We start from the raw sequence: 27,400 nt of genomic DNA on the forward strand, positions 1-27,400 counted from the left end.
TTTGTTGTCTCCCTCGCTGCAAGTTTGTGGGATCTTTGTCATCTCATTTGAAAAAAATTAGCTCTTCCTTTCCTGTGGTTGATCTTGGAATGTCCTGGTGTGGATAAGTTTTTTGCTTTGCCCTTGATCTGGGATTGGCATGGTCTATCACTAAAATAATATCTACATTGGAACAAATAAGCTAGAATGAATTAGTTATCTGGATTCTGAAAACCTTTCACTCTCTTCAATCAATGAAAGATCAATAATTGCGCTTCAAGGAATGGGTTAAGGTCACTTCAGGAGCGTGTTAATCCTGATCATAAATTGCTTTTTTGCTCTGTAAGTTGTAGTAAGTTTAGAGTTAAGACAATTTGTTTATCGTAAAAGATTTGCATGCTTGAGCTGCAAACTTAACTAGTTGAGGTCGCTCAGTCTGATATATGGGACATGTGAGAAATTTTACAACCTCAATGTTCCTGAATTAGTTTCTTAAGAAGTACTTTTGGTTCATGGAGGTTTGGCTGATATTTCTTCTGTTAAATAACTTGTGACAGTAAGGTTTCTTCCTCTATGTTTGACCACTTTGAAAGACTTCCTACATGCATGTGCATAGTATTTGAGTGTCATCATTGGAAACTTGTTAATCGTTTCTATCCAAATAGCTCTTTGATTTGACTGCTCATCCTTTCTGATTAGTTTATTTTGGGTCTCTGTTTTTTTTTTCAGGGACGAAATTTTGTGTCTCTTTTTGACACGATTAACAACTTTCCAATGATGGGTCTCATTTTGGGTCTCAATTCCCTGGTTTCCCTCAAAAGATCACCGGTATAAAATAAAAAAAATCACTCAAATAGCAAATCGTCATAGAATGGAAAGGTTTTGGAGAAGGGCCCATGTAATGAATGGGAATATCGAAAAGTTGGAAGAAGTATTTTTTTGCCCACATGAGAATCCAAACTTCATAACATTGTCACAATTTGGATTGGTCACGAGTTCAGTCTGCTTTACTTCCAAAACCGAACCAAATTAATTATCGAAAACCAAACCAAAGAAAATAATTAATTTGGTTCGGTTTTGATTTAATCCAATCGATTCTATTTGGTTTGAGTTATCCCATCATCACTCGAAGCCCAAAAATAAAAATTCAACTCTCTTACACTAATCCATCAATGAATTTAAAGAGAAACAGAAAAAAAAATAAAAAATAGTGGATGATAGTGTTGAAAGCGTAAATGACCTATAAGACCGTGAGGGAGATGAGGGAGGTTGAGACCATGAGGGAGATGAAGGAGGTTGAGAGATGAGAATGCTAGAATTTTGTTATTAAATTCATTAAAAAAAATAGTTATATATATGGGTTGATATCATATGATCGGTCCATTTCGATTCTTATGCAGTAAAAATTGAGAATCAAACCAATTCAAGCCAAGATTGACTTTTTCGATTTTTTTTCTTTCAACCCAATTCGGTTCACATTATCACTTCAAATACCAATTCCTAGTTAGAATCCATGTTATATTTTTGAAGGAGGTTGACTCCATTGCTTCTCTCATGTAGTAGTTATAAACAAATTGAACATTTTTGCTCACTACTTTAACTTAAGAGATGTACCATCATCGTCCTTTTTAACACGTGACACATATTTATAGGCATAACAAAGAGTTCACTATAATTCTGCACATGAATATGTGTCAAGTGTTAAAAAGAGTAATAAAGATATACCTTGAATTAAAGTGACAAGCAAAAATATTTGCATAATATAAAAGTATATGGCTGACTGTTTTTCCAATGTGCCGCCATCCCTTGGAATGTGAGAATGAGTTGTAATGACATAGAACAAGTTAACTTAAAATTAAAACTACCGGTTTTCAGTTTTATTTAGTGAACCATTCTATCTACACCTCTATCAATATCCTCTCATTTTATTTTGTCATCTTCAATTAAAAACTAAAAGGCTCGCTACTAATCTAATCAAGCACTGATATTGTTAGTAACTTATTAACCATTTAGGTTCAATGCATTAGGTGAGACGAGGTCTGAGGTCTAATGGAGATCTAACGTGGAAATCAAAATATCTCATTTACACTAGCAATGAACTACTTATTTTAATTTGTAGATCACGGATATGACATTATGCCAACGAATGCAACAAAAGTAACTACCAAACAAATTTTCAGTTAATCTAGACGTTAAATTCTCTCAACCCAAAAAAAGAAAGAAAGAAAGATTTGGAATTTCGCAAGAGCTTGAGTTGGCGACCACAATCACCATCGGCACAAATTCTGATTGAAGGTTGAAGTCCTTGTCAGAAAGCCTGGACAGTTACTTTGGCCGAGAACTAGCTACTTATTCACATTTTCTTTTCCATAGAGGCTGTTTGTTATATCAGATTAACCAAGAAACCACCATGATTCATTTTCGATTTGAATTCCATCCAACCATGACATATAAAATCATATTTAGTAATTAAATTATGCGAATATAATGCAAATCTGAGTTTTAATTAAATTAATGATCCAAATCATATGCAATTAATTAATTAATGAAGGCCCATCTCATGCTCACGAACGGCTCGTGACAAAGTTAGCTCAGTTGGGCTGTCAAATTGGGTTGTCGGCTGTTCGATGGCATTTGGGTGGTCACCAAACTACAAAGTCAATTTGGATATCATTTGCTCATTATATTATTATTATTATTAATTCATAGAATCATTTCATGTATAAAATCCACACTAAACCACAAGCTTACCCTTTTCCCTAAATACATCATCAATTCATCATATCAAACACATTGGTCCTGTCTAGTTCCTCCCCCTCTCTCTCTCTCTCTCTCTCTCACTTCTTTCTTCTCTTCATTTTTTGGTGTTCTATAAAATCCCATAATGACACAATCTCAGTTTACTTTTTAGATAATTAAAATCCCATAATGACACAATCTCTTAACCATTAAGTACGTGGAATATTATCTAAGCGCATAACATCATGACTTGTACCGAGTTACCGACACCAACAAGAACAACACAACATGACAAGTGAATATTACCATAGGAGCCAAAGTTTAAAGTTCATTTTAAATTACCATTTTTACCCTTTGTCTGTCTTCAAATTACTCTTGGTGGGTGGTTCTGGCTGTCCACAATAGGCTCAGCAGGAAGAATCTCTTTTTTTGTCGGATCAAATCACGTTTTCTCTCCCACTTCAAATAATTGCCATTTGTTTTTCTTGGTAAATGGAAAAAAATAAAATAATGCCATTCAAATTTTTAACAAAAAGCAAGCAAGCGACCGCATAACCATAAACACCCACTCCTCTCTTTCATTCACCTGGCAAATATTTGTTGAGAGGACCAATGCCCACAACCTTACCTTTCCACTCCCTCTTTCATTTCACTTTCTCCCACTCTAATCCAACGACCTTTGTTTAATTCAAAGACCCATTTATATACCCCATCTCTCTCTCTCTCTCTCTCTCTCACACACACACACCCCTTCATTGGAAAATTCTCTCCCACCCTGCAAGCAAAGCAGCTTTCACTTTTATATTTGTTCTCTTCTCTTTCCTTTGGGTCTCTTTCTGTCTTTGCTTCTCTCTCTGGCTTCTGGGTTTGTGTGCTTTTTACTCATTGAGATCTGCATCAAAATGGGTTACTCCCAAGGCACTTCCACTGACTCTATAGAGCCCCCCAATGCTTCTCCTCTATACGCTTCCTCCTCTGTAGTAGGTACAGATCACTACTGTGACTATAATGAGCTTAGAATCAAAACCATTGTGAAGAAGATGCTTCGGGAGCTTGGTCTGGCCTGTTTTCTTCCACCTCGCCAGAGGAGGAGCAACCAGAGCCCAATTGATGACGACGACGACGACGACAACAATGGAAACAACAAAAAGAACATAAATTTAGAGCACAACAAGGCATGGTTGCTAGCAGAGTCAGGTGGGTGTGGAGCAGAGTTGACAAATGCTGACCCACACTCAGTTCATTCCTCTTTCAGGTTCAGCTTCTGCTCTCAAGTTGAGCTTGAGTCCTTGAACATGAGCTCTTCGGCCGCTGCAACTGTTTTGATGGTGAATTTGGACAATGGGTTGTGTGAGTCTAAAGCTAAAGAATTGAAATGGAGGAGATTTGAATCATTAGAGAGGAGCATATCCCCAATGGCTCACACTTTGGTCAGATTCAGCTATGGTGAAGTTCTTGCTGCTACTCGTAATTTCTCAAAAGGTAATTAATTTGGTTTGTTTTGTTTGAATCAAATTTTGGTCTTTTATATGAAATTGTAATGGATTTTGTTGTTTTGGGTAGGCAGAGTTTTAGGGAGAGGAGCTCTGAGCTGTGTCTTTAGGGGTAGAGTTGGGATTTTGAGGACTGCTGTGGCAATTAAGCGATTGGACAAGGAAGATAAGGAGTCTTCCAAGGCATTTTGTAGAGAGTTGATGATTTCTAGCTCTCTTCAAAACCCAAATGTAACACCTCTTGTGGGGTTTTGCATAGATCCAGAGGAGGGCTTGTTCTTGGTTTATAAGTATGTCTCTGGGGGAAGTTTAGAGCGGCATTTACATGGTGAGTTCTCTTGGTCTTTTGAATGGAAGAATTTGATTTGAATTTGGTGAATTTGAATGATTTTTGACATAACCCGTTTGCAGAGAAAAAGAAGGGAGTGAAGGGCTCTGCAACACTTCCTTGGTCTGTAAGGCATAAGGTTGCAATTGGAATTGCTGAGGCAATTGCATATTTACATAATGGAACCGAAAGATGTATTGTTCACCGTGATATCAAACCCTCAAACATTCTCCTGTCTTCCAATAAAACAGCCAAGGTAAAAGGAGAATTTTCTTATTGAGTTCATTCTTGTTTGAATGTAAAGTTTGAAATAGGTTTCATAGCTCACTCTATATACCATACAAGTCATTTTGATTGATTGAATGTATTTTGTTGATACTGTTTGCAGTTATGTGATTTCGGATTAGCCACATGGACTTCTGCACCTTCCATCCCTTTCCTTTGCAAAACTGTCAAAGGAACATTTGGGTATGATCTTGAGGAAACTTAACTAGAAAGAAATACTTTTTCCTGTTGCTTGTTCCATAAAGATGACTTTTATTTTACATTGCTCAAATTAAAATTATTTGTGCAGTTACTTGGCTCCTGAGTATTTCCAGCATGGGAAAATATCCGATAAAACCGATGTTTATGCATTTGGGGTGGTCTTGCTGGAATTGATCACTGGAAGGAAGCCAATTGAAGCAAGAAGGTCACAAGGAGATGAAAACTTGGTTCTATGGGTAGGTGCATCTTACTACCTTCTTATCTTGCCTTTACTTTTTTGACTATGTGAATGTGAATTGATGGGCCCCTGATTGCTTCTCATGCTGGTCATAGTTTCTGTTAATAGTTTATTCTTAATTATAGCCAAAATGCTCCAAAGTTTTTATCTATTCAATCGATGTACTTACTCCATTGACTGATAGACACGTTTCTTAGCAAGGGTGTTAACACCAACCAAATCACTTTCTGAAAGCGGGATTTTCTGAATCATCAATCTTTCTGTATGCTGTTTCCATGGAAGTTTTCAAAACTTGTCTTTTTTCTCCAATTGGGATCAATGTAAACAGATGAAAAGTGTACGTGGTGTATATGACTGGATGATAATTGTATGCTATAACTGGGTAGTTGGTGTTAATTTATTGACAAGAATCAAAATACTCAATTACAAATGTATCATTTCCATGTTTTCATCAGGCAAAACCACTCTTGCATAAGGGGAAGGGCTCTATTGAGGAGTTGCTTGATCCACGGCTAAAATGCACTTTGAGAAATTCAAATCAAATAACACGGATGATTGAAGCTGCAGCTGCCTGCATAACTAGTGAAGAATCTCGTAGGCCAAGCATTTGCGAGATAATGGCAATACTTAAAGGTGAACAAGAACCTTTCTTCTCCAAGAGGAAGAAGTCCGGTTTTCTGGGAAATGGATTGGTTATTGATTGTTATTCTCAATTACAGCAAACAAATAGTGAGATGAAAAGTCACCTAGCTCTGGCTATGCTAGGGGTTTCTGAATTTGAAGAAGATGATCACCTGTACTGTCGTTGAAACGTGATACATAAACTATCTGGATTTTTCAACACTAATATTTATTGTTGCTTGTTTGAAGTTTGAACAGAGTGCTAGAAGTGAGAACTGGAAATAGTGTTGAATTTGTAGATATGAATAGCCGAATAGGAGTCGGATGAACAAGTGCCTGTAAATATCTTCGGTTTACCTCTCCCTATTCAGCTATTCTAATAGGGAAAAGTGTAATAGAAATTTTTATTTAAGTTTAAAAGTTCTTGTTCCATTGAACCCTATGAAACTTCTTTTCTTATTCAGCTATTTCATTGAAGCCTATGAATTTTAATTTATCATGATTCTTGAATGGGGAAGGACAAAACTTGCAGCTCACGTTTGCTTTTGGCCAGTTGGCGAATGTAACAAAACTTACCCAATTCAGATAACGACATTATATCAAATAAAATAATAATAACAAAGAGAATGTGTGTGTATATATGTAACCTGAATCCAATTGGGGCCACATACCAACTACTTCAATATACTGGTGGTTGACTTGTACGTTTTATTTGTGACCTGTAGGTTTTATAGGTCACCGATAATAGGTATCAATTTGATGAGATAAATAAATTTGAAAAAAAAAGAAGGCAAGATTTCAATTGGTAAGGGTACACAGACCCCCATCTTCCTTGGTCTTTGTTTTGCAGGCGGATGGGCTTCCCTGCCCTCCTAGTTCCTAGTTCGGGTGGGTTAGAGGCTGACGTGCACTCGAGGGTGACGTCTTAGTGGATGGCTTTCTAAGTTTTTCTTTGTTAGTTCTGTTTCTATTTGCCTTATTGTTATCTGGTTGAGTGGAGGTGTTGTTCCCTCCTTCTTGGAGACTTTATGTTGGTTTCTCTTTATTTCAATGAAGCATCTTGAACCAAAAAAAAAAAAAAAAGGTACACTTGAATTAAATGTACCATATGTATAGGATGAGAAAATAAGAAGTTTACAGTTAAACTACCAAAGCATTTCTGTTCTAGAAAAATTCAAAATGAAGAAAAACAATCAATGCACGTCTCATAGGCATGGAATGAGTCACATTAACACACATAAAAGAGAATGACATAAATAAATTGAATAGAACATATAACTAAAATATCTTAGCAATATCCTTCATTAAACCACGGTTAGCTATAGCAAAAGCTATGTATTCCTGGTACGAAATGTAGCCGTCACCGTCGGTATCAATCTCTGCCATCATAAATTTCACTTCGTCCGATTGAACGCAGCCGAGGGTTTTCAATGCATCCCCTAGTTCCGATGCAGAGATTTTCCCGTCACCGTTGGTGTCGAAGCGCTTGAAAATGCGCTCACGGTCGACCTTTTCTTGTGGATCTTCTTCAGCCATTGTTGAATGTGGCTTGATATGATGAGATTTTTTCTATGTTGAGTTGTTGGTTTGTGATGAATTAAGGACTGAGACTGAGAGGAAAAAGTTTTGGTTTTTGAGAAATGAATGTGTGAGTGAGAGGTAAAAGGTCTGGTTTTTAAAGAGATGGTTTTGTAAAAAGAGGAAGGTGGTCCTTCAAAGTAGGGGTTTGAGCATGAAACTCCCAACATTTTATCCCCAAATAAGCTTTAAAAAAACATGGCTTGCTTGCTATTCGGAAAATACTCGGGTCTTGACCAGTCAAGACATCATCATCCTCACACCAACGATGTTGAAGCAAATTGTTACACGTGTCTCTGTTTTATTGCTTGAAAAAGGAGAGTTTGAACATATGGTCGGTAAGAGGGTGTTTTGAGCACAGATTTTAGTGGTTTGGGATATTTTGAACATATTCGTCAAATGTATGCGATGATGGTGCTTTCTGTTTCTAGAACACTATTTTCCTAATTCATTTTTTAATTACCTAACATGCATAATATTTTTTTATTTTACTTTATACAAGCGATATTAGGAGAGGGGGAATCGAACCTAGAACTTCGAGTGCATGGTATATGCTCTTAACCACTTGAGCTACAAGCCCGTACAACATGCATAATAATGCTGAAAATCCATTATATATGAAGATTTCCAATGAATAGTAATTCAAAACCAAACATTTAAAATTTACTTAACCTTGAAAAATGTATGGCCTGAAATTGATGAAGGAATTGATACTAGGACAATTTGGAAAACATTGATTTGTTGGATGATTTGAAATGCATGGATGCGGTGATATTTGAAACATTGAGTGGCCTAAAGCTCCAAAACTACATGCTCTAACAAAAGGGCAATGATCTGTCTAGTAGCACACTGAAAAGACTGTTTCCGAGAAAATTTGGTTCCAAATTCCACATGAACTTGAGAATGGAAATTCCACATGAATAGGGAATCAAGCTGGCTGAAAATTGATTACACAAAAAGAGAAAGGAAGAAAAAGGTGTGATTTGCAAGAAAATAGGCTTTTGCATTTTTGAGCCTGCAATGGAATGTAATGTACCAGACTTTTTTTTTTCCTTCTGATAAGAAGATAACTTTCCATTAAGAGCCAACAGATATTGCAGCAGAAATATCAGCCACGGAATGTGCTTTTTGATCTATTCTAATTTTCAAGCTACACGTAGATAGCTCTTGCAAGGAGAAAATAGAGTCAATTAAAAGACAATCAGGAAATCTAATTCTGAATGTGGCAGCGTTCTCAAATATTGCAACACATGAAGATAATTTCTCAGTGATCAAAAGAATCAAGTGAATGAGAATAATGTTTTTTCCTTTTCATTTAGGAAAACCTGTATCAAGACATATATTACGAGTAAGGCGATAAGTTTTGCATGAAAACGGCAAAATGGTCACGATTGTTGCATTTTCCGTAAAATCGAAGCTCATGGAATGATACAAAGATTTAAAAAAAATATATATCATGGATGATGCTAGAAATGACTAATGTTGTATTCACAAGGTAGATGGTTATCTCTAGTAAAATAGATCAAAACCTAGCTGAGTCCCTGACTGTTTGATGAGGTCACTTAACAACTAGAAGTTTAAAACTCATAATTTGTCCAACATAAAGCTATATGGTAAGTTATAGGCAAAACATAAATAAGTGGTAAAATAAACCATGAAATAACAGGGTACGAGATGCAGAGACATGACAAAAATAAAAGCATTATTATTAGTGCTGTATCTCAGCATGAATGTTTATTGGATTATGGTGACATGGTGTGTTACAATCAAATCTTATTTGTGCCAAAATGGCTGAGTTATATCTCACAGCAACATGAGCTGACTACAACCATAAATTGGAAAATTTTCAATTGGGTTCAGTGTTGTCACCATTCTAATATATAGGCAGGAACCTTGCAGGTAGTTACATATTTACTTCAAGAACCTATGCTACAGATTTGAGCATGACATTCAGCACAGCTTCTCTAGTCGGCAAAGCCGGAATAGCACCTCTCTCCGTCACAGTCAATGCACCACAAGCATTAGCAAACAGAAGAGCATCTCTCAGTTTACCCTCTTCCTACATGTCGAATCCAGATACATGGCCACTTTCTTTAGGTTAACAGATTTAATTCATTGTTAGCAAAATAATTAATTTAAAATATAAACTAAAACCCTATATTTCAATCAATAATAATCACACTATGAAAAGGAAACTGAGAATCACACAGCCAAATACCGCAGATCAATCAAGAAAGTTCACAATAAAGTTTAAGGGTTAAAAGGCAGTGCATGTTAAATACTATTCTTTAATAAAGAAGGCAGCAGTATTCAATATCCTCATTATGTATATATTTTGAGATTTTAAACAAAAATGCAGGATTTCTTCCCAAGTCATATGATAAATACAGATAAGTACAGAATAAAAGGGTGAAACTAAGTTATATAGATCTTCTACAACTCAGAAAGCCATTATCATCTGTGCTCTGTCTTAACGATGAAATATCCGTTTGTGGAGAAAAATGTCTGATTAGCGAGTCTATGGTAAAATAACGTTATTTTGTTGTTAATGATGATGATATAGAGTAGCCTGATAAGAACTCTCTAGAATTTCAGTAGTAGACTGATTGCACGCCTAACAGCCCTGGGAGGGAGTGGTGCATTTTATAAATTCGCAGGCGGTAGTTGAGGAGGTACTTTGCCTTAGATAAAGTGTGACAAACTGGTCTGCATGACCAAGGCTGTAGACAAGCTGTTCTAAGTAATCAAGGATTCCCACAAAAAGACAGGCTGTTCTAAGTATTCAAGGATTCCCATGCAATTTGTGGACATCTTTTGCAGTTTATCTGACAAGGACTGGAAAATTCCAGTGAGTAAGAGATGTACTGTTCACTCAAAAACAAGCACCACGTATAGCGAGCAAGGTCATGGACTAAAAGCAAGCATATGATGTTATCAAACATGTTTCAGTTTTTAGTTTTCAAAAGAAGTGAAAAATGAAAACGAAATGGTTATCAAAGGGGCATTGAGTGTTTTCGTAGATTGCCTATTCAACCCAGTGAGGTTCAGTAGGCTGAACCACCTATGTGGTCTTATGAGACATACGCTTAAATTCAAGTTGAAATTAATTTGTTGAATTCTGGTGCTAATTACATGCATAAAGTATTTAATTACTTTTGTGTGGCCTTATGCGATTAAATTGTACATTTCAATTTACAATCCTTAGGTTTACCAAGCCGTGGTTAAGTTGACTTAGTAATTAACTGGGTTGATCACCCGATAATTAATTGCGCTTTTAGAAAGAATGTTTCCACAACTTCAACTGAACTGGTCTTATGTCTTGCATGGGTAATTTAACTTGCAGGAATTCAAGTCAAGCATACATGGAGCGATTTTTTTTCAGATTGTATTAGTTCTGTTCATACCCCTCTAAGATAATTCACATCCTAGGCCCGGATCACAGGCCTACCAAGTCCTTTGGGCTAGATCAACTAATATGGCTTCGGAATATTTTGGGGAAGAACAAAAGATCAGCCCCAGTATTCTGAGCGGGGTTGTGGTTAAGTTTGGGCAAAAGGTATTTGACATGTCCATTAAGACTAGGGCATGTCAGATGTAGAGGTTCTAGCCGGAACCCATACCCCTTGGTAGCCTCTAAAAGGCGTTGCAGACCAAGACCGCCTTCTCCTTTGGGCTATATCAGTTATTGTCAAAGCTTAACTAATACTAAGGACAAAATAAAATTTCTCCGTTTTGGTGATTGAAACCTGTTTATAGAGCTAGGGATTCACAGAACACATTTTCCCCTGTGTTCTACATTTCAATTTCTTGGATGAAACTTTTTTCTTATGATAAGAAGAATTCAGGAAGGAGCTAGTAAAGATAATCTTACTGTTCCTTTTTTCTACATTAGAACTTCAGTTCAACAATTTAAAAGATACCAATATCGTTTTTATATAACCTAAAAACAAAATGGTTTTAGCACCACATCCACAATTGAAGTTTCACATAAGGAACTAAATACTAATATGCATGGTCAGAATGACTCATTACTGCCTTAATTTTGATTCAGCCTGTCTAGCTTCATCTGGCGTTGATGGAAATACTTCCACATACCTCTTTACTGAGAAGGGGAGATACCGCAACTACATCCTCATTCTGAATCTCATTCCCAACCTAAAACCCTAATTCTAGAACCCCTCAAAGTGCTTAATTTTGTCAGAAAGAGTAACAATTGGGGATCAGTCAGTTTTGGGTAAATTTAGAACTTGTTAAGTGGAATGACGAAACTGTCCTTAATTAAGTGGTAATGTGCAATTCACTTGATAATGTCAGTTAAAAAATACTTAACAGAAGTTAGGATTTTGTCCTTAAAACACAATCCAAAGTTCAGGAACATAATAACACATTTTAAAATTTTAGTACCAGAGTGAGACAACTCAAAGTTCAGGGGACATTACTGTAATTTACCCAGCAGCATATGCAAAAACACACGATTGTTTTCTTCAAGAGGCAAGATCACTGCTTCCTATTTAATTAGAAGGATTTATAAAGTAGATTTGTAGAACTAGTACCTAGAGGCTGTAATCCGTTTTCATTTCTTTCTGTTTCTTTTACTATGTTTTTCTGCAATGGTAGAGGCAGTATTCTGTATGAAGATATGGTTTTCCCATGGAGACCTTAGTATATCCATTTTTGTGAGTTTCTATTTCATAGTGGTTCAGTATGATTATGTTACTTTCTCAATGTGCAGGGTGGTGAAGCATGTAGCAATATATAATTATATGTTTAATTAATAACTTGAGGAAAGTTCTGTGAAATATCTGCATCCAAGATGAAGTACCTGAAGCAAAGAGAGATCAACAGCTAGTTGTGATAGTATTCCTGCTACAAATGCATCCCCAGCACCAGTGGTGTCCACTGCATCTACCTTCATACCCTTGACTCTTCCACTGAACTCCTGCAAGTACACATACACATTGCGGTTTAGACTTACAAATACTAGGAAGAGAAGTATATATACTGTCAATCTTGCTGAAACAATATCATCCCATTAATTTAGAGATTTTTAAACAAGAAGATCAGCATCTTAGGAGACTACTGATAGATATAGTCTAATCCAAAAGAACCCCTTTATAGCCTTCGTCAATCAATAACTTTGCAAGTAGCTTTTGAAGACTAATAATAAATATCATGAAAACTACAGGGAGTCATGAAAGTGGAGTTCGATTCTAGAGTTTAGGAGATAATAGTTTTTACCAATTTTAAAAGTCTTAACTTCCATTGAAAGCGTACCATAAAAATATCTCCTTATTTTCATGGTACAGTTATGTTCAAATATATTTCATTTAGGAAGATACTCGATCTCTATTCTACCTCAAGATTCATATACGATTCAAATAGGAAAAGAAGGCAGTTTTCATATGGCTCATGAAAATTAATAGTAAGAAGAACAATAATATAGTAACACTTCATATTTTTCTTATGCTCAAAAGCACTATATATTCTAGAATGATGACCTTAACACTTTCAAAGGAGCAACAGTTTGATTTGCCAGAAAAACAGGAGCAACAGTTAAGGAAACAAAATAACCTGTACTTGATAAGAGGAGTATATGTTAAAACATTCAATGGACAAAAATATCCTTATTAAACTACATCCTTCCCTTGATACTCCATTTTTTAATGCATGCATCCATGCAAACACACATATATTCATATAATGTATCCAAACCATCTCTCTTGTGTTATTCATTTCAGATATTATTAGTTAAAGCTTACTTCCAATTCTAAATACTTGAGCATAAATATATATATATATATATAATTACAATTCTAAAAAGGTTCTGTTAATTATGTGATCATTCAAATAACTTTGCATGCTACAACAATTTTAAAAATCTGCTATTTCCTCAATGAATACTTTCTTTCTTTAACAAGACACAAATTTTATTAAGAAAAAACCGAAGGCACATAGAAAAATGGCCGAGAAGTCCATTACCTAAAACAACAGCCATCACGTCAAAACCCAGGAAGAACTCAACAGAAAACTGCCCCCGATCCAGAATATATACGCTTAAAGGAATTTTCTTGGAATATTTTGACACAATGCCCAAAAAGAAGCAAGTAGTCCAATTCTATCCTAAATTGCTCCCCTTTCCTCCTTATCTTTGACACTCGACAACAAAGTCAAACATTTTTTTAATGAGATCGCCAATAAAATCAAATTAATTCACCAACGTTGATATAAAACTCACCTCATAATCTCATCTAATACTAAATTTTACAATTTAAAGGAATAATATTTACTTAAGTATTTCCTTACTATATTACACTCTGATTCATGGTATAGTGCATGCATCAATATGTAATCTGTAATAATAAGTATCATTTTAGTCACAGAGAGAGAGAGAGAGAGAGAGAGAGAGAGAGAGAGAGAGATGGCGAGGAGAAGTAGAATACATAAAAAAACATATTTGGAAACTTACCTTGGTGTAATACCTGCAGCCATCAGGGCCCTCAGTGACCAGCAGTAATTTAAGATTTTGATGGTACAATTTGCGAACAACATTTTCGTCATAAGGATCTTCTCCTTCCGTTAGAAAAGAAATCTCCTCTTCACTTATCTGAAAAATAAATAATTGATATATCAGCGGATGTGGTACCATTTACTTTAATCAATTTTCATATTACCCTTTTCAGAAAAGGGACAAGAAAGATCAAATATGAACCAACAGGTGCATAATCTACATATTTAAAGGTTTGCTTACCTTGATAACATCAGCAGTCTCCCATATGCTCAAAATTCCTTCTCTGGCACTCTTTGCAGAAGGCCACAATGGAAGCCTGAGGTTAGGATCATAGGACAAAACTACACCAGCGTCCTTTGCAGCTTTAGCTGCTGCAATATGAGCAGACTTGCATGGTTCCGTGATAAGACTTATAGAACCATAATGTAAAATTTTTGCCTGACACAGGATGGTTAAGACATACCTTGAGCGTTACTATAAAGAAAAAGTCAAACAAAAATCAATTGTGAAAACTCAGCGAAACTAGAGTATGTACGGAGATATAAGACAGGCATGCAGCGTAATATCCAAGAATAAGAAGAGCCCAACATGGTGACCTAAATGAGAAAAAACACCAATACTGGTGTTGCAGCCATCATGATGTCTGAGATGCATACAATTCAGTGGTTCTGTATTCTGGAATAAATAGTTCAAAATTTAAGTATCCTTTTGACATGAGGTGTACTATGTTTAATTGAAATTTGGTTTAGGTGTACCAGAAGGATTCTTTAATCAGATGATGTACCATGCAAGATACTGGGCTCTAGACATTTCCTTCATAAGATGCATTTAGCTTTGCCTAGTTTTGACTCTTTTACAACTATAATCATCACTGATGTTTAATTACCAATAATAGCAATTCTTTCATACCTTCCTAATTAAATCAAAATCAAGTTCAGCTTCTTGAAGCAACATATCAGCACTAGGATTACGATAAAACATGAACTCACGTTCCCCATCACTCCTCAATGTAACAAATGCTAAAGCAGTTCGTGCACCAGGATCAAAACGCATCCCTTCACTGTTCACATTATTTTCCTTTAGTATATCAGCAAGCATGTACCCAAATTCATCTTCCCCAACCTGCAGGCATTGCATATTAATATTCAAAATCTGAAAGGATAAGGTTAGCTTTTTTGTTTTCTTAGCCCATGAATTCAACATTTATGCAGTAAAGAGCTAAACAACACAAGAGATATGGTTTTCAATTTGTTTAGTCTTGTTAATGCATTAGAAGCAGAACTAGAGAAAGAGTTTTCTCTGTTTTTTTTTTTTTAATGCATAAGAAGAAGAAGAAGAACTCACTGTATAAATGTTGTGACAACATGTTGTGGGAACCAAATTAAACCTGAACCCTAGGTCAAATAATTAGGCCAATCAATTTGGGAATTATTTGACCTAATTAGGAGTTACCTAACCTAATTGGGAGTTACCTAACCTAATTGGGAATTACCTAATCAAATTGGGGATTACTTGATCCTCGCCTTAATTAGGGATTCAGTTAAATCCCTAATCCCTAAATACACCAACCCCACCGACTACACCAACCTCACCAACTACACCAACCACACCAACCTCACCAACTACACCAACCCCACCAACCTCTCCAAGGCCACTATAAATACTTCGTCACGCACAAGGATGAGGTACGTCAGAACTACTACTAAAACCTCTGTAGAGACCTTCCCTCACAGACCCTAGCTACCTCCTCTCTCTCTCTCTCTCTCTCTTTTACATAAGGCTTCGGCCGCCCAGTTTATATTATAAACATATCTCCGTACCCTATTAGCTATTGTTTTCTATACCATTCAATTGAACTAATTTAGGCATCGGAGGGCCTTTGGCCAACACCCCCCGGGTGTGGTCCTCTTATTTGTTCTATTTTGCAGGGAGAAAGAGGCGGCGAAGAAGAAAGGGGAATCTTTCCAATCGAATATTCTCGTGGGAAAATTTGCTCCCACACATGTAATATTACAGATAAGAGACACAATAGCAAATTAAGTTGAAAATGCCCTAGTAAACACAAATGTGTGGTCAACTATGATATATATTATACGCATATAAGGTGACAAGGAAAAGGACTTTGGTTTGACCTTTAGAAGGATAAACACTAAAACTAAAATGTGAGGCGGGAGGAAAAAGGGATTACCTGAAGTCAAAGTGGCCAAATTATTAGTTAAAGACTCAAAACATTTGATAACAAGGGCTGCCTTCATCTAATTAAATCAGAACAAGAAGAATATGGACACATATGTTCAAAATGATACCTTCCCTATAAAAGCTGATGAGCCACCAAGACGAGCTATGCCAACTGCAACATTAGCAGGGGCTCCTCCAGCAGCTTTTTTAAATGCAGGTGCTTCAGCCAATGAAAGTCCACTAGTGGTTGGGACAAAATCAATAAGCATTTCCCCAAAACAAACCACAAGGGAGGATTCCTTTGAGTCTAGTAGTGCATCTCCTGCAAATGCTTTTCCTAAAATAAATAACAGTCAGACAATGAAAGGCTCAGTTTTTAACAGAAGAAAACTTTGATACGAAGTAAGCAAATGACCAAAAGCTGTATGATGTCACTCATGATTCAAGTCATATGCAAAGTTCACTCATTGTATACATGTACTGCAAAATAAGAAAGCACAAGCTTAGTGCCCTGACTGCAGCCACCCAAACACAAATTGTAAAATCTAGGATTATAGTTTGGCAAATTTCATGGTGTGTACATGTGATAAATGGTGACATCCAAATGGAGTGTCAAGTGCAACAAAGACCTCTAGGAACAGGGACAGATAGATACGTAATGAGCATCAATATTACAGCTAGAGTTAAGACAAACTCAAGACAGTTGAGGGGGAATCAAGACAATTAAGACCAGATCAAGACATCCCCCAAACTTTAGAGTACTTCCAGCTTTTAGTTATGGTCAAACACTGAACTAGAATAAGTTCTTGACCCTCAAACATAGAGTTAGGATGTGTCTAGGATAGTCCAAACATATTGTAGGATATGTCTACGATCCTTAGAAATAACAAAAACGAGAGTAGACATCAAGCTGAAAAAATAAATCAAAACAGACAAAATCATGACCGAAATTGACATCTGGGGTGAACAAACAAAAGCTCTCTTGGTAGACTAAGGCATTGACTGGCCAGAAGCCATGCTCTAGGTACACTGAAAGGTTTATTAAGGGGACCAGATACTCCTGGTCAATCAAAGATTTGAGTAATCGACCAAGACAACCTCAGTCTCCGAAGGTTTCTTAGGTGTACAAGAGGTTTCTTAGGTATACAAGGGGTTTCACCGGTAACTGATTCCAGTCAAACAACACATTAAAAACTCAAATCTCAAATGCTTTTTACATGTTGCCCATGAGCTGTTGGTTCTTTTGCTCTTAAGAGAGCTATTGTCTAGGTTGAGAACCAGCGCCTAATGGCTCTACTGATGGCAAGGGAGTGATGCTCCTCACCACTCCCTTGCCCTTGAAATATCAGAGTACTAATTTGAGGATTTGGTTACTCAGTGGATTTCCCACCTCTCCAGTGGAGGAGCTCGTTGTCAACATTGAGGTAAGTTCTTCTTTTCTTTGTTGTTGCTTTCTTTGGTCCTTGGTTCCTAATATCGTCGTTATTTGTGGATACAAGACACATATAGGCAGGCCAACACACACAATCTTCCCACTTCACTCTAGATATATATGTTTCCCTCATATACTACTACTTTAGTTCATCACAACACTGCATGGGATTTGGGGTTCAAGTTACTAAAAGCATTCATAATTACCAGTGAAATGATACTGTTACATTTACACATGTATGTAATTACAAATGGCTTTTTCCAAATTACACGAGGGGTAAGGTAATGCTTCAAGATTAAACAGCAGACCCTCTCCTTCATTCCTCATATTTTTCCCCATAATATCTTCAAAATTTAATATCTAAGCTCCAAAAATGAGATTGTACTTGCTGAAACTAGCAGTACACAAGGACATTAGAATTATGGTCCTCCAGCATAGCTTTCTAAATTATAATTCTTGGTTTGCCTAGATTGCTTTAATACTGACCGAATCCATTTTCCTTAATCCCAGCATATATTGCTTTCTACTTTGGAGCTTTCCAATATCCTTCTTTCTTGTTTGCTTTCCTACAGAGATCACAAGGGATATGGTAGGCATAGTGGCATTGCTTGCTAAAATCTTCTACATAAGCAAATACTATATACTCAAAACTCTATATTGGATGACCTTCCAGTTTCAGTTATTCCTAGTTTCTTTACAATTTGCATTATGCTTCACTGGTTAAACAGCCCCAAACTTCTCTAGCAGTTTTCACTTCGAACTTCCCAAGACAAGATTAAAGAATTGGACAGTTATACAGTTAAAGAACCAAATCATATCACATACGTAGTAAACAAGAACCAATCAGAACAATCGTTGATTCATTTCTGGTCTCTTTGTCCTCTCTTAGTTGAAATATCGTCCTCAATTCCACAATGTAGTTGTGACATTCTTGATATAAATACCCAAATGAAAATTCGATAAAAATAGCAACCGGCAACAAGTGTAAATAATTCTCCCCAACAAATTGTGAAGTTAAACACATTATAGCCATATAAACGGACCAACCCACACCATGATAACTACAAGTTGATGAATTCACACAATATTTCAAGCAATCCAAAGAACATCACAAACGCCCCAAATTATAAAGTCCACTGAGGTAAAAAATTTAGATAACAAGTGAAACTAAGCAAACCCATTTGTCAAGTGAAGCTTATACAAGTCCAAAACCAAAGCATACCTTGGACATTCGATCTGGAAATGGAACTGAGAGGTGGACAAGAAAATGCCGAGGCTCTGACTGTCCTTTGACTAAAACACACCGAATTGCGAGGCAAAGAAACCACGCCACTAAAGCAGAAAGCAGTTGAATGAAGAGCCATCAAAATAAGCGCAGACCCAGAACAGTATTCAAAGTCGTTGATGATCCCAAAAGTGCTTTTACTTGGAAGCTCTTGTGAAATGAATTTCTCCGAAGAAAAATGGCAGAGCCCAAGGCTTTTACATTTATTTAATTGATTAATTAAGTTTTGGGTTTCAGCCTAAGACAGTTAATTAATACACTAAATCATCTGAAAATAGTATTATGGGTGTGGAAGAGAGAGACAGGGGTGAAGAAGCAGCGGAAAGAGCAAAGCGAGAGTGTAGTAGTTAATGTTTGTCGCCCTGCCATTGCTGCATTTGGAATTTTGGACTGCCGATTAAGCTTTGTTCTTGGCCCCAAAGCTTTTGTTTTATTGCCACGTGTATTGAGAAATCTATTCCATTCCGTAGTACTCAATCATCAACATTTCATAAACACTCACAAATCCACATAAACATGGTCACACTACAAGAGTCTGATTTTATTCCAGCAATTCACAATGAAGATAAAATATAGCCGAATGAGTGGGATGTAATCAAATTCACAATATTCCATGACAATAATTATCCACCTAATGAATTATAGGTAAATAAATAGATTATTCACCTAAATAATAAATTAATGGCAAATGAGTGTTAAATCAATATAATAAAATATTATATGCAAACGTAGCACTTGACAAAATCAATATAATAAAATATTTGTATGCAAACATAACTTTATGAAATTATGATAAACTTCGGGATGCAAGCACGAGGAAAAGATAAATATTGATACACTTCATGATGCAAGCATAAGTGGATGAGAAGATGGGATACAAAAGTGAAGCCCTAACCTTAAAGAGGAGAGTGTGTTTCTCACTCTTTGCTGCTTGATATAGCGAAAGGAATTGAAGACCTTTTTTTCTTTTTTCTTTTTTCTTTTTTTTTTTTGTCTCTTTAGCTTTTTAATAGTTCAGTCATAAAGTCTAGTGTAAATTAGCAAGACTTTTGGTAGTAAGAATTATTGAAATGTCATTCCCAATTGAAAAGCAATTTATTTAATAATGTTTTGTTGAGGCCCAAAACATATAATGTCGGTGATAATCCAAGCTGTATTTTGGGAATTAATTCATTAAATAAATATAAAAATTATGTGTATATCATGCCAAACCAATAATACATTTTCCTATACTAAACCACTTAACAAGGTTAAGTGGGCCCAAGCCATATACATGCCCGGAAAAAAAAAATTATTTAGGCTTCATGTTTCTTCTCTGATGTGGTCTTTTCTCATAGGCTAACACGTTAGGTACACACTCTTATTTTATATTTGTATTTTGGCAATTCATATAGTTACAACAAACTGTCCAGCAACAACAAAAAAACAAAAACAAAAAATACGCACACATCTTAAACAAACGATAAGAATAATAAAGCGTGTACGTATTTGTTATCGACATTGTCCACCCTTAATAAAAATAATAAATTCGTGACGAGTGCACGTGATCTAAAGTCAAGCTAGTAGTAATTTGCTATTGTGATTGGTTCGTACTTTTGTTCTTCTTTTCCAACTAATCACCTTCATTCCACATGTTCCAATTTCTTTCCTTGCACTTTTAATAATTTCTAGTATGTTAACGAGAAAACCAAAATTCCCCAATATGTATATCCAATGCATACACATTTACTTATTAGGAATGGACATAAGAATGATTTAAATTTTTTCTTCAGCTATGTCTACTAACTCATGGGTATTGGAATGATTACAATTACTTAGGGTTCATTTGGTACGTCGGACTGTACTAACTAATTTATGTTGAATAGTATTAATCTGTTCTGAAGAATACTGACTGTTTATCCATAATATTATAAGGCATTTGGTGTTGTTCCGAATAAATAGTTTGACTAAGTTATATTGTGTTTTGATGCTCCGTCGGATAACATCGGACCATACTTTTTTATTTTTAAATTTTTTAATAATTTAAGTGGAAATTGAAATTCAAATGACACGAAATTTTTTGGTAAGATTCATAGTTTTTGCCAAATCATTTTAGCCACTAGATATATACATCCAACGGCTGCCTAATACTAAAACAAGAAACCTCTCTCCCAATTCTCTCTTTCCCTCTATTTGCTTCCTTCATTGTCTTCATCGCCGGCCCACCACATCATTGATGCAAAACCCCCCAACGTAAATTTGGAATATGGATTTGATCAAAAAATTAATATATAAAAATCTGGAATCTTGCTGAGCTCTGAATTGAGAGCCAATTATATTGACCCGCCCATTAAAAAATTAAAATACGATTGAGAACCAAACTTGTTTGGCTAAGCTTTGAATCGATACAACATAAATGGGAAAGAATGAATTTCAACACTAAGCAAAGTTGCAAACTTGGGTGTTCGAAATTCAAACAAAAAAACCCCCAAACACAAATTATTGATTTGTGTTTTCCACAAACAGTTACCAAATAGCCTCTGAAGAAGATAGTAGAGAAGAAGATGAAGAGTGAAGAGGAACATATGAGAGAGAGAGAGAGAGAGAGAGAGAGAGAGAGAGAGAGAGAGAAGAGCAGATAGAATAACCTTGGGAGAAAAAGATAAAATATAGTGTCTGAGTTTTCACGTAGAACTAGTGCGTATTATTTAAACTGGGGTGTGTGGGTTGTATTAGTTAATCAGGTAAGGAGAGTATTAAAAGCCCAAACTGTTTAAAATAATCAAGTAATTAAAAAAGGGTAATGATTTCCCCACTCCAATTTTATCCACTTACACTCCTTTTTTTAGTTATAAAATGGAGTGTAAGTGGATAAAATTGGAGTGGGGAAATCACCACTCTTAAAAAATACAAGTTGACACCAAACAACTCACATGTACTATTTACTCCTATCCATAGTCTAATATGGTATACCAAACGAGCCCTTATTGTCCATATGTTAACTTACACATAGCCTGTGTTTGGTGCATGGAAAAATAGGCTTGAGGATGAGAAATCAATTGCTTTCTCATGTTTGGTAAGTCGAGGCATGAGAAATGGTTGCATGAAACATGGGAAAATAAGGGGAAATGAAATCGGAATATTACTATTTTGCTATCCTGGCCAATAACGCTACGACCCGTGTGATAACACTTTCACGTGGCATAACATTATTTGCAAGGGATAGCAAAATAATGTTATCCCCGTTGCATATCGTGGGAAACTTTGGGAAAATTGGCCAGCATTAAATGCACATTGTTCATGACTATTTTGTCCCCATTAACAATATTACATTAAATACAATTTTTTTTTTCATATGTGTATAATTGGAAAAAAAAAAAAAAATCAAAGAAGATGTTTCCTGTTTACTTTCCTAGCATTATCAAATATGGGGAAAAAATCTTCCATTTTCCATCCCTTAGGAAAAGACATGGGAATTTCCCATCAATATTTTCCGACCAAACGAGGCCATAATGAATAAAAAAAATTTAAGTGGATTTCATGTTTTTTTGTTGTTCGAAATGGATTTCATGTTAAAATTCATAATCAAATATCCTCAAAACTAGGAATCAGATCAACTAGGGGAGTAGTTGACTCGATTCCAATTCCTTATTCCCTTAGGCCTCGTTTGGTTCATGGAAAATGAGACTTGGGGATGGGAAATCAATTACTTTCACATGTTTGGTAAGTCCAGGTATGGGAAATCGTTGCTTGGCATATGGCAAAGTATGGGGGAAAGTGAAGCCATTCTCCCAACTTGGGTTTTGTTTTCCCTCATCATGGGAAAGTTTAGGAAAATGAGTCAATATTAAATAAACATTTTTCATGACCATTTTGTCCCCATTAATAATTTAGAATTACAATATATCATTAAATGCATTCTTTTTTTATTTGATTTAATATGGGTATAATTGAAAATTTATACAAACTTTGTTTTCCATTCATACTCAAAACAAACATGGGAAAGGAAATAACGTGATATGGAAATGAATCTTCCATTTTCCATCCTTTGGGAAATGACATGGGAAATAATTTCCCTTCAAATTTGTTCCGTGAACCAAACGGGGCATTACAGTGTGTTTAGATGGGAAAATTTTAAAAGTACAAAAGAATTCATAAATGACGGAAATTAATATTCTATAAATTGTAAAGTTTTTCGTTTGGCTAACGGATTTAAAATATGGAATTTAAGCTTTATTTGTAAAGTTATATTTTTTTTTAAACTCAATATCTCTCGAAATTTTAGAAATGATGATTGTTAGGTAGAAGTTAAAGTTGGGATTTATGACCTTCACATTCCATGTTTTTTCCCACGCATAATTTCTAAATTTCTATGTTATTTTAATGCAAACACGGGAATTGGTTCATGTCAATTTAGAAATTTTGAGTTTTGCCAAAATCTCAAGTTTATTTTCCTCATCTAAAATACATTGTTTTTTTTTTTTAAAGGAAATTTCCAATTGAAATGAGCGATAATATACTAAACTCACACACGTTACATGGATGCTAGGACTCGAACCCAGGACCTTTCCTAGGGGAGCAAATGTTACAAACCACTACACTAGTGAGTTTTTTTTTTTGGTGTGTGTAAAAGTTGAAAAAAATAGTCAAATTTAAAAACCTTTTATTTTATTCTTATTCACTTATTTTAAATTTCCTGAGCCTTTCGTTTGGATAAGGGAAAATAACTCATAATTTAGGTAAGAGTCAGGAATTTAAGAAGAGAAATTAATAATTCTCTTGTTTGGCAACTTAACCGTGGAATTTTTTAACGATGCGTGGAAGAAATTGTGGAAATTGAGGCATTAAATTTTTGAATTTAATTTCTACCAAAATAGGCCTCATTTCACAATTTTCATGGTGTCATTTACAAAATTCGACATGCATAAATCCAAACACTGAAATTTTCAATTGCCAAAAATAAAAATGATGGAAATCTAAATTCCATCATTTTAGAATTCTATGTATTTTTCAATTCCTTCATCCAAACAAAGGATAATTGATGACTTCCCCTCGTTTCTGATAATTAAACATATTAATGTTACTAATCATGCTGGATTTTACACGCGAGTAATTAAAATTTTCCCGAACATTATTTCTAGGTAACCACATAACTAATTTCCTATTGTATTTATATTTGACCCTTTGCATTCCTCACACTTATATGGGTATTTATTACATTTACACTCTACGCGCTTTTTCCCATTAATTATGGGAAAAATAATATTCCCAGTCAAATTTAATAATTTTATTAATTCAGTCCACGCGGCAAGGAATCCGAATCAAGCAACAAGAAGAGTAACTCCCATGCCCAACTGCCATCTGCTACGTATCCTTAGAGATTTACTTTCCTTCCTTCTAAGCCCAGCCAGCACAAATCTTTCCTTTATTGCCCAAATCCTCTACATCCTTGCTCACCCTCTCTTCCCACGTGTCCGTTTTTCATTCGACAAGGATTCTCCGTGTCCCATCTTTAAGGCCACGCAAATTCCAACTATGCTAAGTCGGCACACACCTGATCGCTGCCTCCTTCCCAAGCAGCCGAGTGAAGGTCGCCTATATATATCTCTTGTTTGTCACGCATTTAAACAAAGCTCAGAGCCCTTCTCTACTCTCTCTCTCTCTCTCTCTCTCTCTCTCTCTCTCTGTTGCGATGTCGAAGAGCAATTTGGTTTCTTCAAGCCCTAACCCTAGCTGGAAAGGCTCTGGAGTCGGCGCGGTGGGATCCAGGGAGCAGTTGGAGACGATCTTCAACAAGTTCGACAAGAACGGCGACGGAAAGATCTCCTGCGACGAGCTCAGGGACGTGTTCGGTGAGCTAGGCTCCGATACTTCGTCGCTGGAGGAAGTGCGCAGCATAATGGCGGAGTTCGACAGAGACGGCGACGGCCACATTGACATCCTGGAGTTCGCGGAGATCATGAATGGCGGATCGAGCCAAGAGCTTCGCGACGCCTTCGACCTTTACGATCTCGACAAGAACGGACTGATCTCGGTGAGTGAGCTTCACGAGGTGATGAAGCGATTGGGGCTGAAGTGCTCGCACCAGGACTGCGTGAAGATGATCAGGAACGTCGACGCCGACGGCGATGGCCACGTCAACTTCGACGAGTTCAAGAAGATGATGACTCCCCGTTGATCCTCCGTACGGGTGCGTATTTGGCTAGCGATCAAAATTCACAATCAAAACAGTACAAACAAGAATTATTAGACAGTCTTCTTCTAATTAGTAGTTTGATTTAGATTCAGTTTCTTAGGGATTTGACGTGGTTAATTGGAAAAGTGTACAAAATTAACACTTGAATCGTTGGTGCTAATTGGATCCACTATCGTCTTTTGGAATTAAAGTATTGCTCTTCTTGTTTCTTATTTTGTTTTTTTTTTTTTCTTTTTAATTTTATTATCATTACTTTTTTTTATGGGGTATGGTTTTGGTACTTTTCTTGATGGAAAGTGGTGGAAGTAGTAAATGGGTGGGTGGCTTTAATAATGTTAGGTGATGTTGCCTTGCCGTAGTGGGATGGTCAGTGATTTGGGTTTTGTTGCTGATCTCAACGCGGAATTGGGTGCCTCTCTCTCTCTCTCTCTCTCTTCGTCGTCAATGTCTCAGTCTGTCCCCAAAATCTCTTTTTTGGTCGAAAGTATATATAAAATTATTTTAAAATATTGACCCCGAGACCTGTGGAGAGAAGAAAACCGAGTTTTCAGATAATGTAAAAGGTGTTGCCAAAGTAACCTGATGTTGATTGGTTGTTTGGGGGACTAAAGAAATGCATAGCGTGTGGACTGGGGGGAGATATTTTGTGTGTTGAAAGTTACTCTACTTTCCGCTGACTTTAAATTAGGGCTTTTTTTAATAATTTTTTAAAGTCCTTTTTATACAGGGAATATGATTCACATGCAAGGGCCCACATGTGAAGCCCATCGTTGGATGGCTCCCAGCTGTGACATGTGGAGCCTTTTAAGACAGCGATGCTCTTGTTGGTCGTTTGAGTGTTGGTATTTTCTTCGTGTTGTTTTTAATGTTTTTTAGAGTGTCAATAGTAGCTTAAATTTTTTTTTAAAAATCATGACTTGTTATGTGTTTAGAATATATTTTAGTAAGATTTAGGAGATATGACATAGTTTCAAAAAAATGACAACTGAACTTATTGAATTTAATTTTAAAAAATTGATGATATTTTTATAATTTATAAGAAGTTAAAAGTCTCTTTGCTATGTTGTAAAAGCCTCCTTCTCATTATTCATAATTGACAATGGCTTGTTAGGAATTAGTTTGAGTTATATATTTCACATGGCCAGCAATGCAAATTCTTTTGTGATTAATCGACCAAGTGAGAGGCTTAATCAACGAAATGTAGTCTTCTAATCACATGAGGTCTCTAGGAGTTTGCCTAGTTCAAGAAGTAGAGCTCAAGCTTAAAGTGCTATTCTAATTGAAACACAAGAGTTAAGAGGATTCCTATATGGATTGAAATAATCTAATCTAATGAAGTTTGGTATCTGAAGTGTTTCTTGATGGGCAAGGCACTTGAGTGAAACATATATATAGAGGTCCCTTCCTTAGTAGTGAAATACACTCAAACAGAATCTCATCCAATCTAAAGAGAGAGTATTAAGGTGTTGCATAGGTGAATAAGATCCTGTATTTCCATCATGTCTGATCAAGGTTAGTGAGTTTAAAAGCTTGTTAGAAGTTACATTCATAACGTACAAATAGTAGTACTCAAACAATAAGAAGGTTGTAAGAAAATTGTGTGTGCACCACACTTTGCATTTAATTTTGGATCTCTCCCGTATATTAGAGTAATTTAGAATATTATTTTATGAAAAAAACAAAAATACGTATGCACAACATCAGGCCCCCAAACACCATGGAAAAGTCATGCTACGCATGGGCAGAACCACTCGGTGGCTTTTTGAAGAAGAAAAAAAACGTACATATATAGAACTTTGGGGTGGGACACACATGGTGGTTGTGTGTGCATGTTCTTTTATTCTACAACAGTCACTTAATGGCCGAGATTAATTTGGTTTTCTATGGCTAGATTTCTTTTTTTTTTGGGAAACGTGAAGCTAATTGCTAAAATGATAAGGGTATAGAGATTAAATAAATTACATTCAAACCTAACGACAATTCTCAATGGTGCAACAAAGAGTTTGATCCCAGGGCTTCCAATACCACAAAATTCACATAGCTAGCCATGAAGTCTGGCTTTTGTTTAATGCAGGTTTTTAAACAAGAAAATACTTATATGGTGTTGTAAGATGACAAGGTAGAGCCCACATATTGGAAGGGGCTTTGTCTACAAAAAGGTTCAACCTTCCTTTGTAATGGACAGAAAAAGAATTCAACAAAATATCAGATTTCTATATTTTCTCTATACCTCAATTCTCTCTATAATTCCTTTAGATTTGTAACACGTTATCAGTACGAATATCTCTGAAAATACCAGCTGGGATATTCGATCAAAACACTCTGCTTCATTACTTTTCTTTCTTGGGTTTGGTTTCAAT

General features: G+C 35.9%; 4 protein-coding genes across 5 annotated transcripts; 2 read left to right on the plus strand and 2 right to left on the minus strand.

Moving 5' to 3' along the window:
- The first annotated feature begins 3,299 nt into the window (after window positions 1-3,299).
- LOC117620693 (probable serine/threonine-protein kinase PBL7) lies at window positions 3,300-6,326 on the plus strand. Its single transcript, XM_034350846.1, has 6 exons — window positions 3,300-4,200; window positions 4,282-4,539; window positions 4,623-4,795; window positions 4,928-5,007; window positions 5,114-5,261; window positions 5,719-6,326. Exons 1-6 carry the CDS (start codon window positions 3,621-3,623, stop codon window positions 6,070-6,072), a joined length of 1,593 nt encoding a protein of 530 aa, XP_034206737.1. The 5' UTR covers window positions 3,300-3,620; the 3' UTR covers window positions 6,073-6,326.
- Window positions 6,327-6,974: 648 nt separating this feature from the next.
- On the minus strand, window positions 6,975-7,541 carry LOC117620695 (polcalcin Bet v 4). Its single transcript, XM_034350849.1, has one exon. The coding sequence runs from the start codon at window positions 7,418-7,420 to the stop codon at window positions 7,163-7,165; it is 258 nt and encodes an 85-aa protein (XP_034206740.1). The 5' UTR covers window positions 7,421-7,541; the 3' UTR covers window positions 6,975-7,162.
- Window positions 7,542-9,147: 1,606 nt separating this feature from the next.
- LOC117620694 (probable fructokinase-6, chloroplastic) lies at window positions 9,148-19,306 on the minus strand. Of its 2 annotated transcripts, none has more exons than XM_034350847.1 (7): window positions 18,803-19,285; window positions 16,277-16,485; window positions 14,880-15,092; window positions 14,211-14,408; window positions 13,929-14,066; window positions 12,285-12,401; window positions 9,148-9,521 (listed from the first exon to the last, which is right to left on the minus strand). In XM_034350847.1, the coding sequence occupies exons 1-7, from the start codon at window positions 18,942-18,944 to the stop codon at window positions 9,387-9,389; spliced, it is 1,152 nt and encodes a 383-aa protein (XP_034206738.1). In that variant the 5' UTR covers window positions 18,945-19,285; the 3' UTR covers window positions 9,148-9,386. The 2 variants fall into 2 exon arrangements, with proteins under 2 accessions (XP_034206738.1, XP_034206739.1); XM_034350848.1 differs by having other exon boundaries at window positions 9,399-9,553; window positions 18,803-19,306.
- Window positions 19,307-24,484: 5,178 nt separating this feature from the next.
- On the plus strand, window positions 24,485-25,252 carry LOC117620551 (probable calcium-binding protein CML23). The gene has a single exon (XM_034350646.1). It carries the CDS (start codon window positions 24,537-24,539, stop codon window positions 25,020-25,022), a length of 486 nt encoding a protein of 161 aa, XP_034206537.1. The 5' UTR covers window positions 24,485-24,536; the 3' UTR covers window positions 25,023-25,252.
- The last annotated feature ends 2,148 nt before the right edge of the window (window positions 25,253-27,400 follow it).

The sequence above is a fragment of the Prunus dulcis genome, chromosome 3, assembly GCF_902201215.1.
Source record: "Prunus dulcis chromosome 3, ALMONDv2, whole genome shotgun sequence".
NCBI classification, from domain to species: Eukaryota; Viridiplantae; Streptophyta; class Magnoliopsida; order Rosales; family Rosaceae; genus Prunus; species Prunus dulcis.